Source organism: Leuresthes tenuis, unplaced genomic scaffold (assembly GCF_036924035.1).
Source record: "Leuresthes tenuis unplaced genomic scaffold, fLeuTen1.0.hap1 SCAF_7, whole genome shotgun sequence".
Taxonomy (NCBI): Eukaryota; Metazoa; Chordata; class Actinopteri; order Atheriniformes; family Atherinopsidae; genus Leuresthes; species Leuresthes tenuis.
In genome coordinates, this window is record NW_027325361.1 from 20,992,233 (window position 1) to 21,007,789 (window position 15,557).

At 39.9% G+C, this 15,557-nt stretch overlaps 1 protein-coding gene across 2 annotated transcripts; it reads right to left on the bottom strand.

The window, feature by feature from the left end:
* Positions 1–4,536: 4,536 nt before the first annotated feature.
* On the bottom strand, positions 4,537–15,376 carry LOC140312142 (cytochrome P450 2J4-like). Of its 2 annotated transcripts, none has more exons than XM_072389830.1 (9): positions 15,125–15,376; positions 12,605–12,741; positions 11,995–12,125; positions 11,731–11,891; positions 9,835–10,011; positions 9,598–9,736; positions 9,263–9,450; positions 7,493–7,634; positions 4,537–4,959 (listed from the first exon to the last, which is right to left on the bottom strand). In XM_072389830.1, the coding sequence occupies exons 1-9, from the start codon at positions 15,323–15,325 to the stop codon at positions 4,784–4,786; spliced, it is 1,452 nt and encodes a 483-aa protein (XP_072245931.1). In that variant the 5' UTR covers positions 15,326–15,376; the 3' UTR covers positions 4,537–4,783. The 2 variants fall into 2 exon arrangements, with proteins under 2 accessions (XP_072245931.1, XP_072245930.1); XM_072389829.1 differs by having other exon boundaries at positions 11,976–12,125; positions 12,579–12,741; positions 15,125–15,375.
* Positions 15,377–15,557: the final 181 nt, after the last annotated feature.

The window sequence follows — 15,557 nt, forward strand, 5'->3', positions numbered from 1 at the left end:
TGCACAACTTCCATAATAAAAAAAAACGTGCATGTTTTTCGATGCCTCCTGACTCTGAAGTTTAGAGCTATTCGGCTATGTTAGGCTTTGATGACTCTGCCTTATTCATGCGAGCTGTAGAATCCTGAATTAAACAATAACAAATATTAAAGTGTCTTATGACACTCATACAGGGGAGTATTAATCAAAGAAGACGTGACAGTGTTTTCTGATCTGAGTCAAAGAGCACACCTTGTATATATTACTTGAACAGGTAATCAGGCTCCTGGTTATATTGTAATGCTTTGTGTTGGAGAAACAAGAAACAGCTTTCTCCTGATCATCAACAGATGTGCGAAACCACAACTGCACCTAATCTGCTCTGCTCCAGGTAGACTGCTTTGACCTTTATTTACACTAACTAGTTGCTACTTTTGTTTGCAAACCAGTACAAACCAGTACAGTTTTAGCACTTCACCTACCTGTGACGGAGTCAGAAGATTTCTGTAGAGGGGGCCAGACTGAGACCACAAGACCGACATATAGAAGTAAACCATGTCTAGTTGCCCATGAAATGAGATCCGGAAAGGTTTATAGTCTGAACTGCTGATTAAAGTTGTGAGAAATTTACATTTAAAGTACATGAAATAAGTTATTGGGGGGCTGGAGCCTTTCCCAGCGGTCATGGGGCGAGAGGCGGGGAACACCCTGGAGAGGTCACCAGTCCATCATTTTTATTAATTTTTCTTTGTTCAAAGGATACAAGCAATAAAAGGAATTATTACGTGTTCGCTTTAAAAGAGAAAAAAAAGAAGTTGCTTGTTTCAAGCTAAAAATTACTTTGTTTTCATTTCTACAAGTAATAAAAAGCTATCCAACTGTGGAGATCATGAGAAATGAAAATGTTGCCTAATTAAAACCCAGATTGATGCAGGATGTGGTCTTGATGATAATTAAGAGACAGTTAAAACAATTATCTTGTCTGGGTGTTAATTAAGAGACAAATACCTTGAAACAATCAGTGTGTCTGGGTGAGACAAATGGTTAATGCAGATTGGAAAGTCTGTTGTGGGGGTTTCTTAAGCAGTTCTAAGAGACAGAATTTTACCGTCACATAGGACAACCTCAAACAGTTGGGTTGGTGTGTGATCAAAGAGGCATGTTGGTTTTTCTGAAGCTCTTATCCATGACATCGACTCAGGAGATCAACGGGAGAAAAACAGTTTGAAGAAGAACCTGAATGTAGTCTTTCAGTTTTTAACAGCGTGACAGTGTCAGAAGTTACATGTTGAGACGCTGCTGCACTGTCAACCAGGTGAGCCTGTTGTGAGGGAATACAATTTTGCGGAAGAGAACTCCACAATATTCGTAGGTGGGGATGTAGGGAACAGTGTTAACAATATTTTTTCTTTCTTTTTTTTTTAACAGAAATTGATGTATATACAAAGTATGGAATAATAATTGTTGACTCATAAACTCATCAAGCTGAAACTTGTATTTGAATCAATATCTTGGTCAAATAAATGTGATAAATGTGTTGGTGTTTCATGTTCCCAATGAAGTCCTGGAGGAAAGTTCTGTGGCTTCCTGTTTCTGAGGAAGTCCGCTATCAGAAGGAACAGGAAAAAAAAGCCCCATAAGAGTAAAAGTCAGCAAAATATTGTAAAGCCACATGGCTAAAGGGAGCAAATCAGGCAGCAGCAGTAGGAATGTCCGAGCTGACCAAGAGTTTCTTCTCTTTAAAGCAGCAGTGATTTTAAGTCTGTTAATGTTTGATATATTCCTTTTTTTCAGCACACCCAGGACAGGCAACTGAAAAACACAGCAGATCATAGTCTGAACAGAGGGGAAAGTACTTACATAACAAGCTGCAAACCACACCTACTTGCCCCTTGACAAGCAAACCCTCTGGGGCACGTGTGATGAAACCTATTGTAACCTTGCACTCATTAGATTTTAAGCTCTACAGTATATATCGCACATTGAGTTCAAGACCTCTACTGCTGTTTCAGTTATTTTAATCAGAGATTAAATGTTGAGAGGTAAGCAGAGCCAAGCCAACATTACAAAGTGCAGAAGTATCAAAAGGCACAGAACCAAAGATATCGTGTACAGGGCAGTTAATGAATTCAAATTCATGATGACTAGGCAGAAACAACTCCCTTTTTTAATAGGAGCTCCCAGTGCAAATGTTACTCACCTGACATTAGCTGTTTCCACGAAAGACTGTCCAAACATGCATGTTCATGCTTAATAAGCAGAAAAAGATGCCTGTTCAAGCCAAATGCCAAATGTGTTTATTCAAAGATTGTCAAATGATAAGAGACCCTCAACATAATACAGATCAATTAAACAGTGCAAACTTTTCAAAGTTCATTGAATGTCCACATGACAGGACTGATCAGGGTGGACGTGAAATCCCAACAATGTCCAGTCGTGTGGTCAGAGTCTCTGGAGGAGAAGAGAGGTATTTTATTTCCATCATTTCAAGGGGTTCCAAAGATAATCCAGGAGTGTGTCCAGAATAATTACAGTTAATTTAGTGTTTGGGCATACTGGCTGTGGTCAGTTGGGAATCTTCGAGGGGAGCCATTGTTTGTCTTTGACAGATGCAGGAGCTGCAGGAGGGCAGGCAGGCAGGTGAGTGGCTGAGGTAAGTCATCCACAAAGAGTCTCTCAGTGAAGCTGACTTGAACGAAGGAGACAGGTGGGAAGCACAGGTGAGTGAGTCACTTCTCTTCCAGCGAGGAAGCACTAGAAAGCACAGGAGATAATAGGTTAACACAAGAGAATTCGTAACTCAGGAGAGAGTTGTGAAGCGGTCTGATAAGCTTGATGTAGAAGCTGACAATCTGGCAGAGACTTGGTGCATAAGCTGGTCCTTAAGGGCTGCCTCAGTGAAGAAGCTGTTGAGCAACCGGTGCAACAGCTGGAGACCTGGAAGCCAGGCTCTTCCCTGGAAGGAGGATCCACAGCCTGCCCAACCCAACCTACGACTCAGGAGGAAAAAACACCCAAAACCAGAGACAACAAGTACAGGACTATGACACCATATGCATAAATGATGCACACGCAAAAACACGAGTATTTCCTGCTCACAAACTGGTATTTACAGATTCATCTAAGACTCTGCATTAAAATAAACACACCTCAAACATCCTTCAGACCATGCACACACATATTTTTACAGCAATGTAACCCTGAATTGGCAAAACAGGACATGTAATTTATCGAGAAACAGAAAAGACAATATAACAGAGTCTGGACAGCATGGTGAGGAAAATTTCAATATATACTCTGCATCAATGGTACCTTTACACGGTCAGAGGTGATCGAGTATCATTTGTTTATGGGTCTACAGAGAATGTTTCAGGCAAGATAGTTACGTTCAAAGGATGTAGGTGAAAGCCCTTAAAGAAATATGGCCAAATGGCACCTTCGGCTCTCTAAATCAAGCAGCTTAGGAACCTGAAGGCAGGTCCCGTCTATAGACTGTTGAAAACAACACATGGAAAAATGTGCATGTAAAATGTAATTACAGACAAAATTATGATCTTTTATGTAAAGTATTCAGTGTATATGGGAATTGTTTTGTTTTTTAGATATGCTCTTTCCAAACTCATTGTTTAAATAGAAGAAAGAAAAGATCTGCCCTTTGAATGGGATATTTTTCAGGGCGTTGCCAAAGGATGAAAGTATATCAGAGTAAGCTGAGAGCAGAAGCAATAGAACGAGTCGAGGCAAGCTGGCAAACGTTTCAAAAGGCCCTTTGCTCTTGTAGAGGGAACATAAGTTGAAGTCCTATTCATGAACCTTTTTTTAACTTTAGTTAAATTCCAGTAAGATCACATCTGAACTAATTCTGGAGCAGCTTTGAAATATTTTTTACTTTCATGAAAAGAAAAAAAGTATCCAGTTATGATGGCTTGCAAAAAAGTAAAAATTCACCAGCTCCTTAAGAAATTTCTTAAGCCTCGGACACTTTGATTACTGCTGTGAAACAACTGCATTGTTGATATCATAATGCATGAGCTCATACCTCTGTACACTGCAGGTGAATTCTTGAAGCTTCGATGTGATGAAGGTGCCCAATGAAAGCAAGATTTATGACACCCTGTTCTTCAAAACTCCATTTCTGATTTTTAATCAATTAAATAATTTGCTGTTTTGACTGCACAATTAAACCGAGGTCCATCGATCAAATGTTTTATGCATGTCAGAATCACATTACTTGTATTGGGTCAAAGTCTCACCGATATACTCAGCTGGCCTTTACGAGATATGTAGGTGTGTCCACCTTTGTGTGACTTATGTGAAAATAGGAGCATGAGAGAGAGAAAATACCCTGTTATAAGTCCTAATTATGCCCATTTTACGATCACGTATAATAAGTGGATTAAAGCTTTAAAACCAGGTTATTTCATTAAATCCTTTATTCTAAGCAATTTCATTTAAGAATTGAGAACGTCTTCGACTTCATCTATAGTTTCTGGGATTTGAGTTCCAGATTACAAATTCACTAACACATCATGAATCTGTTCAGACAAATAGCACAGAGACAGTTTATTCAGTTTTATTCTTTTTTTTAAAGAAAAAAAAAACTTCACAGTATCTGACTGAAGTACCTGGTTTAACAAACTAAACTGCTGCTATGACAGCAGGTCTAATCTTCAGTCATTCCACTCAAAAATGAAATTAAAGCAGGAACACTGTCAACGTCACAATTTCTTCAGCAGATGTTTTTCACTCATAGACAAATGCAGTGATATATTGCTCTCAGTTTAGGATGATTGATGGTTTATCTTTAACGTTGAACGGCGCACATGCGGTAAGGTTTGGGACAGCGAGTTGCTCCCAACTTGAACTCCAGAGTGGGCTGCTCTCCTTTCGGTGTCGTAAACGAAAACCTCTGAAGGAGGGAGGTGAAAAAGAGGAATAACTCCATCCTGGCCAGCTGTTCCCCAAGACATGCTCGCTTACCTGAGAATACACAAAACAACACAAGACTTTTCCTCATTAAATGTATAATATATTCAAGTACAAATATCAACATCATCAATAATGTTGTGTCGGTGGTGCTCGGATGCCCATTATGAGAAGGTAAAGGAGGGTTAACGAAAGGCAATTTGCATATTCACGTATCACAGAAGATAAAATAATGAGTCATTTGCTTATAAAGAACATCATCTGACCTACCACTGCTGCTAATGCTAAAGTGGTAAAGTCTGAGAGTCAGATGAGCAAAACACACATGTGCCATGTTAAATAAATCATAAATCATCATTAAATAAAGATAAGGCAGCAGATAGTAACTTAATTATTATTATACTCATCTAATTAATAACTGCAGATACTTTAGTTTGATCTAATATGAGACATCTGAATCATTGCTATTTGACATTTTAGGACAAAAGAGATTTGTGCAATACTATAAATACCGCAGGGTGAAACGGCCATTGTCACGGCACGTTTTGAGTTTTGTTTTGTTTTGTCTTGTTTTCAGATTCTAGGCTAATTTCTTGTCATGTTTTTTCCCCTGTCACATTATGTTTCACTCACGTCACCTGTTTTTGTTCACATCTGCACTCCATCACTAATCGCCTCCCTTGGTATTTAGTTTCCAGGTTTCCCTCAGTCAGTGCAGAATCCTCACCTCACTTTCCATGGTTGAAGCCGCGTTTGTTCACAGTCTTGTCAGGTCAGGTTTTGCTTTAGTTCTCATAGTCTCGTCTTGTTTCATAGTCTCGTCTTGTTTCGTAGTCTCGTCTTGTTTCATAGTCTCGTCTAGTTTCATAGTCTCGTCTTGTTTCGTAGTCTCGTCTTGTTTCATAGTCTCGTCTTATTTCGTAGTCTCGTCTTGTTTCATAGTCTCGTCTTGTTTCATAGTCTCGTCTTATTTCGTAGTCTCGTCTTGTTTCATAGTCTCGTCTTGTTTCATAGTCTCGTCTAGTTTCATAGTCTCGTCTTGTTTCGTAGTCTCGTCTTGTTTCGTAGTCTCGTCTAGTTTCATAGTCTCGTCTTGTTTCATAGTCTCGTCTTGTTTCGTAGTCTCGTCTTGTTTCGTAGTCTCGTCTTGTTTCATAGTCTCATCTTGTTTCATAGTCTCGTCTTGTTTCGTAGTCTCGTCTTGTTTCGTAGTCTCATCTTGTTTCATAGTCTCGTCTTGTTTCATAGTCTCATCTTGTTTCATAGTCTCGTCTTGTTTCATAGTCTCGTCTTGTTTCGTAGTCTCGTCTTGTTTCGTAGTCTCGTCTTGTTTCGTAGTCTCGTCTTGTTTCGTAGTCTCGTCTAGTTTCATAGTCTCGTCTTGTTTCGTAGTCTCGTCTTGTTTCATAGTCTCGTCTTGTTTCATAGTCTCGTCTTGTTTCATAGTCTCATCTTGTTTCATAGTCTCATCTTGTTTCATAGTCTCATCTTGTTTCATAGTCTCGTCTTGTTTCGTAGTCTCGTCTAGTTTCATAGTCTCGTCTTGTTTCGTAGTCTCGTCTTGTTTCATAGTCTCGTCTTGTTTCATAGTCTCATCTTGTTTCATAGTCTCATCTTGTTTCATAGTCTCATCTTGTTTCATAGTCTCGTCTTGTTTCGTAGTCTCGTCTAGTTTCATAGTCTCGTCTTGTTTCATAGTCTCATCTTGTTTCATAGTCTCGTCTTGTTTCATAGTCTCATCTTGTTTCATAGTCTCATCTTGTTTCATAGTCTCGTCTTGTTTCATAGTCTCGTCTTGTTTCGTAGTCTCGTCTTGTTTCGTAGTCTCGTCTTGTTTCGTAGTCTCGTCTAGTTTCATAGTCTCGTCTTGTTTCGTAGTCTCGTCTTGTTTCATAGTCTCGTCTTGTTTCATAGTCTCGTCTTGTTTCATAGTCTCATCTTGTTTCATAGTCTCATCTTGTTTCATAGTCTCATCTTGTTTCATAGTCTCATCTTGTTTCATAGTCTCGTCTTGTTTCATAGCCTTGTCTTGTTTTGTTTTTCACAATTAAGATTTTTGGTATCCGGCTCAGCCGCACTTTTTGTTCTTTGTTTTTTTAAATAAATCAAGTTTTTGTTAAAGTTCTGCATCTGGGTCCTCCCTTCCACACCACCGTTACTGACACCCATAAATACACAGGAAGCAGAACCAAACAGGAATCCAATTTGTCCATGCCTTTCAGGCGCTGCACCACATCAGTAATTTCTGGGTCCCAAAACAGGGATTCTGACAGATGCAATCATTCAGGAAATCCTCTCCCTGGTTTTATAAGTTTCTGGGTTTTCATTGTTTCTCGTGAATAGATCTTTGAATAATAAACACAGCAGGATGTTTCAAATCACACTTAAACAATAATAAATGTAGTTGCAACTCAAATGGACACACACACAAAAAGCTAAATGTGTTCTATGACCACTTCCAATGAAGGTAATATCTGTTCAGGGTAAACAGAAACATACAATGAACAGCCCAACTGATGGCAAGAAGAGACATGCCAGATCTTTCAGTCATTTTGTCACTTTTGAAGGATTGTAATGAGCGACTTACCAAGAGAAAAAGGAGCGAAGGCTTCTCTCCTCCTAAATTTACCATCCTTGTCCAGAAAGTGATGAGGGTTGAAGGAGTGCGGAGTCTCCCACATCAACTCATCATGTAGGACCGAGTGAAGTGAAGGTATTATCATGGTGCCCTGAGGAAAACCCATCATTAAAAGAGACACTTTCTATATAGACTTTACACAGTTTAAAAAAAAAAAAGAATTTCTACAAAAAGGAATAAGAAAATAAAAATTATAATCCATCTCGAAGTTATCTACGACGGAGTATTAGGGCCACATTAAAAACAATTTTTTGGAGAATTAATTACGAGATTAAAGTCCTTATTAAATATGGCAGCGAGAATTAATTACGAGATTCAAGTCGTTATTAAATAAGGCGGTGAGAATTAATTACGAGATTCAAGTCGTTATTAAATAAGGCGGTGAGAATTAATTACGAGATTCAAGTCGTTATTAAATAAGGCGGTGAGAATTAATTATGAGAATAAAGTCTTAAATATTCTATCAGTGAGCAGAACCGTTTAACTAACGTTTAACATGTAGCCTATAGTATTACATTAACCTTATATGCTAACTGTTGCACTCTTGCCTTTTCCATTTTAAGTAGAACAACCTACCAATTACGACTTTATTCTCGCCATATTTAATAACAACTTTAATCTGACATATGGACATATTAGTCACTTCAGTGCTTTTCCAATGAGAAGCTCTTAGCTATATTCTTACTTGAATCCAAATGACCTTTTTCTTTTGGCCAGGCGGTACACTTTAAGAACAGCATGATGTAATCACACAGAGCAGAAAAATTAGTACTGAGCAACATTTGAATACTACACTATGAAGGAATCAGTAACAAATTTTATCAGCAGAGGAATAAGTTAGGAATAACTGATGAAGAAAAGGAGTACAATCTATTCAAAGATTACCCTGTAGTCCTGAATGTCACGGTTTATTTTCTGTTCCATGTCTTGTCTCGTCATTTCCTGTTTTATTTTGAAATCACTAACTGTCTCCTCTCGTTTCAGGTATCTTTCCCTTCCTCCCGTGTCAAGCGTCTCATTGTCTTCCCTGATTACCAAGTGTTTCCACCTGTTCCCCATGGTCCCTCATGTGTTCAAATAGTCTGCGTTTCCCTTGTCTTGTGCCAGTATGTTGTCTCTACACATGAGCATCATTACAGCCCTTTGTCTTGTTCCTTGAGCCACAGTTTCCACGAGCCTGCAGTGAGCGATCCTCCTGCAGTGCTATCTTGTGTTGTAATTTGTTCTTACCCATAGCCTTAGTTTATTTATTCTAACACTGTAAGTTTAATAGCCTTGTTTTCCTCTGTTTTCAAGGAGTGATTTTTCGTTGTAACCATTCATAGTCGCCTCAGTTAAAGGAGAGTTTGAGTTTATCGTTAAAGTTCATAGAGCCTCTGTTTTGTTAAGAGTGCGTCTCTTGTTTTATTCCGCCTCGTTTCGAGAGCATGTCTTTGTTTTGTTTAGTGTTCATAGCTTTTCTGTTTTCCTCCCAATTTGGAGAGTTTTATGTCTGTAACTTTCGTAGCTGCGCTCCTCCTCCGCTTAGTTACTGAGGAGAGCGCTTAGGTTTTTCATAGCCTTTTCTTTGCGCTGCCAGGAGATCGCCCTGCCAAGTTGTGCTCTGTGTGCTGTGTTTTATAATAAAACCTCTTGGAACCCATACGACCCTGCGTCTGTGTCCTGAGTCCCCTGGTAAACTGACACTGAATTGTAAAGGGTTAGCTGTGGGTTAGGTACCTTTGGGATAGTGTACTTATCTAAGGTGGTGTCCCTGCTTGTCATGTGAACCACATTGAGAGGGATGATGTTGCCCATTCTCTGCATCTCATGGATGACAGCATCAGTGTAGGGCATGTTTTCTCTGTCAGTCAGAGAGGGCTGTCTGGATGAACCAATCACAGCATCTATCTCAGCCTGAACTTTCTCTGCAAACAGAGAAAACAGGACAAAATGTGAATCTGTGCACTGCATAAATGAACAATGATTCTCTCTCCCCAAACAGGGAAGGACTGATATGTGAGAAACCACTGACTGTTTAGGGTCTTGGCAAGATGCTTAAAAGAGACACACACCTTGTATATCGGGATGGTATATCATGTATAGCAGCCCCCAGTGTAAAGTAGTGGTGGTAGTTTCAGTTCCAGCAAAGAACAGGTCCAGTGTACAAAAGCACAAACTTTTGAGATTAAAACTGGAATCTTTGTCCTCCATCTATCAGAGATACAAAAGAAAGATAAGATAAGATAATCGATTAACATATTTAATGTATGTACAAACACACAAAAAAAATGATCTGACATTGCGTTCACCTCTCCCATCTCAATGAGAAACGAGTCGATGTAGTCTCTAGGAGAAGAGGGGTCAAGGTTCTGTCTGTGTTCTTTGATCTTGACTTCTGTGAAGTCAGTTAACTTCTTTGTCAAAGCAAATATTTTCTGATGAGATCCAGGAAGCCTCTTCATCAGCCAGGGAATAGTGTTGTAAACCTACAGAACAGGGAGACAGATACCAAATCATCTAACAGCGAATACTGTGGATATGACATTTCTACCTGGTTCCTTACCACCTGGTGGGATTGACATTCATTTTTGAAAATGCTGAGTTTTTGAATGCTGCCTGTGAGCAAAATAAACCAGCAGTCTTACAGGAAAAGTTTTTCAACTAGCATTGGAAAGACCTGCCCGATGTTAGGTCAAAAAACCCTTCATTACATAAAAAACACGTTATTCAGTTTCTATACCCGCTTTATCCTGTTCAGGGTTGTGGGGAGGATGCAACCTATCCAAGCTGCTACTGGACGAGACACGGGGTACACCCCGAACAGATTGCCAGTCCATCACAGGGCCAAAATAAAACCAAATGAGACAAATAACCATGCGGGTTGCCAGAGTACATGGAGAGAAGCCAATGCAGGCACAGGAAGAAAATGCAAACACCACACACATAATGTATCTCCTTCTCCACCCATCTCTTTTACTTGAAGATGACCTATTGAGTTTTGACAGTGGAAGTCCTCAGGTTAAATCAGCCAACTCATACAACCTAGTGATTTGTTGTAAGGTGTCGTTAGAACTGGGCAACTGCGGCTGCAGCCTCCAATGTTTTCTGAATAAACCTGGGTCTCACTACAGATTAAAAAAAATTAATAAATAAATCTATTGTAATCATATCTTGAACCCCAAAAGAATAACATGAAAATGTGATATGTCTGCTCAAAAACACAAGCAGGGTATATTTTAATCTCTCTTCCTTATATGAAAGCAGCATCTGCTTCACGCTACTTTCGGTACTGCACATTTTGCGGATCTTGACAGAGAGAGAGAGAGAGAGAGCTTACTGGGCAGGTCGCATAGTTATGTTGCTGATATCAGAAGGGGCTCTCAAATTTGCATCACTAAGCTTTATGACTGTGATGTTAATCACAGGTGTAATTCACAACCTTTTTTCAATTGGAAACAGCAGACCAGTGCAGATTGAACTTGGACTTATCCTGCTGGCGTTTGTTTGTTAAGGGACTGTTACATACTGAGGAAATGGGTGGATAGGTAGGTGTGTGTGTGTGGTGCTCTCTCTTTTCCAGGTCCCAGTTGCTGCTTGTTTTCCAAGGCTTCACCTGGGCATAATGAGTGATCCGCCCTAAAACTTTATGAAGGTGAGGGAAGATGGATTTTCCCCAGAGGGGGGAGAGCCAGGCAGGATGCATACCACTGTGACATTTGGTGTTGGAGGCTGACCCAGCTCAAGGTGTGGAGCCTTTTTGGTGTCTTCCTTGGTTGCAGTTTGGTGAATTTGGGGAGCCTGGTGAAGTTTGCTACCAACTGTGTGTGTGTGTTGTGGCGGCAGAAGCAATTGAGGAGTTTGCTGCTGATTGTGGGCCTGTAGAGCACCGAAGGGGTTTTGTTCTCGTAGTTCTTATTTCCCCCTCCCCATATAGGTCGGTTCTGGGTTCTGGACCCTTCTTAATGTTTTTGTGAGAATAGTGGTGTGGCCACCTCTTTATGTTAACTCCATTTCTAATAAAAGCTGATTACTTTTACCATACTCCACTACCCCCTGACTTAACGGTGGGGATGTAACAGGCACCATGTAGTGAAAAATACACAGTGAGTGAATAATGCTGAACGAGCAGTCAATCAGAACACAGCCTTGTTGTGGCCATGCAAATTTGTCCAGAGACTTGATTTGTGTCAACAGAGAAGTCTCACCTGGACTGAAAAATCTCCCTGTAAGCGCACAATGTCACTGAAGCACTGAAGAATAGACCGGTACTGCTCGTCGTTGTACTCAAATCGGTTCCCAAAGACCAAACAGCAGATGACGTTGGACACAGCATTGCTTATCGGTGACTGGCCATTGAAAGGTTTTCCTGTAAAACAAAGAGAAAAAGTGAAGTTCAATAAAAAATAAGGAGTCACGGGAAAAAGAATTTAAGAAGAAAAGATTTTAATGCCTTGCTGATCTGCAAAAGCCTCGGTCAGATATTGGCACTCCTGCTGAATGAAATGCTCCAGGGTTTTCTTGCCCAGACCAAAGTTTCTCAGCGTATGAAGAGCAAATCTCCTCTGCTGTTTCCATGAGTAACCATTTGACATCACAATACCTATTTTTGGAAAACAAAACAGTATTAATGCAGCGGGCGTCAATGACGTCATCCCAGTAGACGAGTGTGTAGAAAGCCCTCTATAAACCCCCCGATAGCTGCCACTAACAACAACATTGCAGCTATGAACTAACAGTGCAAGAGTATATATTCATACATTCATTCGTCTTAAAGTATTGGTGAAATAAAGACAGATAATGCCTTATTGACACATTGCATCATCTATGTCCCCGTTCATTCCGTTATATGGATCTCGAGGAATCTAAATATATTCCAAAGGAGGCAAACTTTCACCAAACTGTTCTCGGTGAGTAGATGAACGTATTTCACGCCAGAAATAAGGTCTAGGTTAAAAAATACTGGAGTTCCCCTTTAAGGTAAATGGACTTGGATGCTCGTGACTTTATTTAAAACCACCCAGCAACTTTAGAAATGAAATTCAGCAAACAACACCTTCATTCCCAAGTATTTCTTCAAACAGTGGCACAGTTGGACGATCAGAGAAGTCCTCTCCTCGTTGGACCAGAGCCTCTTTCACGTGCTTGAAACCATTAATGATCACAGCTCTTCCACCAAAGACATAAAGGCTAAAAACGTTTCCATATTTCTCTGCAAACTGAACACACAGACAGCAGGTTAGTGTTGGGGTTCAACACTTATAGTTGATTCATAGATGGATACAAAGACAGGTTTGTGTGCTGTGATCCAAAAAGCTCAAAGCAAATCGTTCTTTAAAAGTAATGCCGTGTTAATGCTGATTAGGTGAAAGTACTTGAAATGGAATGGGGACGACCACAAAAAAGTTCCCACTAAGAGGAAGAACCCCAATAAACCTGTACCCTAATAAAGCTGGGAAAATATAGTTTGACACATGTCTCTCTTAAAAAAAAGAGGAAGAACCCCAATAAACCTGTACCCTAATAAAGCTGGGAAAATATAGTTTAACACATGTCTCTCTTAAAAAAAATACAATTAGTTTGAATTGAGAGACTGTTTCATATTTAACCTTTGGATTATTTTTTTTCCTCCCATCTTAAACTCAGAGTACTTGACTTATGTCAATGCCATCTAAATGCTGATACCATCCATCAAAATGCAGCTCCTGATAAAGCCATAAGTTGGTTCCAGAAGACTGCTGCTACTCACAGCTTCTCTCCCACCAGGCATTTCTCAGTCAACTGGTGAAGAGAACGATAAAATCTAAAATGAGAGTGAAAGCTTTTCATTGTTTCTCCCGCTGTCTCGTTAGGTAACTCTTCATAAATAGCTCATTTTCTCTGTAGCATTCATAATGAGCAGTTGTTTCATAAATAGACAAACAGAACAAACAAAAAAGAGAAACGGGAGAAAACTGCAAACATAAAGTTTAAATTCATTCAGGGAGGTGCAAACTATATTGCAGTAATCGTTTAATCATGTTGGATAACTTCCGTTTCATTGTAAGTGACTAAACATTTTAGATATGCTGTGTATCAAACATAATCTTACTGAAAAGAGTCATCATTTAGAAATTAAAGGACATCACCCAATTTTTTTGAAGGTGAAGCTGCTAAATGTCTAATATCATGAATCAACAGGGAAAAAGGTCAAATAACATACGAAAGATATAGATAAATGTCCATTTATATTTGTATGGAAGAAACTGAAACAACTATTAAACGAAAAACAGAAAAATGGGAATTGGTGCCATTTATCGAAGAGAGACGGGAACTAGAACATTTGTGTATTTTTTCCGTTCACTTATGGAGATGTACTCTTTTTGGCCGAGTTTCGATTGGCACCAAACAATGTTGTGTCGCTGTTTCAACTTTCACTCCATTTCCACCTTATGGCAGAAAGTCGTCTCTCAGGAGGAAGCGCAGGAGGAAGAGCAGTCGCCCACCAATCGAAAGGTCGGTGGTTCGATTCTGGTTTCCCCAGGCTACATGAGGCTACATGACCTTGGGCAAGACACTGAACCCCACGTTGCCTCCCAGTGTATCACTGGGGTATGAATGTGTGTGTGTGAATGATTAGAAAAAGCACGTAGTTAAGTATCTTAAGACGTGCTGTATGAATGTGTGTGAGTGGGGTGAATGTGGCATGTAGTGAAGCAGTTAGACTAGAAAAGCGCTATACAAGTACAAGTCCATTTACCACGCCAAAATGTTTAGACTGAAAGTACAGGGGAGGGTGCTAACATCCTGTCATAGCGAGAAACGACACGCAGGTCAAGAAAATCATTTTGTGAAGCAATAATATGCGGTATGACTTGACTTGGCGTCTTTTAACAACACACTTTGGCTACAGGGTGTCATTCAGTCACAGTACATGTGAGCACAACCCTCATCTTTCATTCACCAGTCCGTGCGATGAGGCTGTCTTTCACTTAAAGAAACGATTTCCCCTGTTACACCCAATCTTGCCTGAACTTGCCCAGGTGCTGTGTTGAGGTCCGTTCCCCGGCCCATGGTGCCATAACCAATATGGTGGACGCGTTGACGTATCGCAGCAACGGAACGAGACCAGTGCTCAACGTCTACGTCTATGCAGAGCTATGGAGTAATAAAGTGCTATAGTGTAATAAAGCTGCAGTGTATTACTCTGTAGCTCTGGGTCTATACTTGTCCCGACTTACAACCACGGAGTAAATAGAGAAAGTGTGAAGGCCCCAAATTGTTTTAAATAGCGATTTTTTTAGAAAATGAAAACAGTTTGAAAACATTGTGAAAAAGAGAAGCTTCTTCATTCTTCATTAACTTTCTTCATCTTCAAACATGCCGTAGCCTTATTACTAATCATGTCACTTTTTCTTGCTCAACTAATACTTTGTAAGAGTTGGAACGTTAAGAAATAAAGATAAATTGCAGAATAACTTAATCTTTACGCAAATTATTAGACCAGACACGACACCGTCGCCCCTGTATATAGAGCCCACATACCTTACAAATTCACACTGCTGACTTGTTACTTCACAAGGTATAAATCCTTCACTGCCATACTTCAGTACGGAATCATACCTCTGTAAGCTGCAGGTGAAGTCTGGCAGGTTGAATGCGGTGGAGATCTCCGATGAAAGGAAGAGCAAGCGGGCCAGGTGGGAAGTTTTTCGGTCTTCTGTTCTTCAAAACATCGCTCAACAGAAGAAAGACACAGAAAAATAGTAAAATACTCCTGCTGTCTATCCACTCCAAGCCCAATACATAGTATATAGCCTCCATTTCTTCTCCACAAGGCAACAGGTCAGTTGAGTGGACCTTCAAATAAACCACTGCGCGTGCACGACTTCCATAATAAAAAAAAACGTGCATGTTTTTCGATGCCTCCTGACTGAAGTTTAGAGCTATTCGGCTATGTTAGGCTTTGATGACTCTGCCTTATTCATGCGAGCTGTAGAATCCTGAATTAAACAATAACAAATATTGACTGCTTTGACCTTTATTTACACTAACT

Coding starts and splice junctions, on each gene's coding strand:
- LOC140312142 (XM_072389829.1), bottom strand. CDS start 15,325: ATGGAGGCTATATACTATGTATTGGGCTTGGAGTGGATAGACAGCAGG. Junction 12,126..12,578: donor AGAAATACTTGGGAATGAAG/GTGTTGTTTGCT, acceptor TTCCAAAAATAG/GTATTGTGATGTCAAATGGT. Junction 10,012..11,730: donor AGGGAGATTTTTCAGTCCAG/GTGAGACTTCTC, acceptor CCTGTTCTGTAG/GTTTACAACACTATTCCCTG.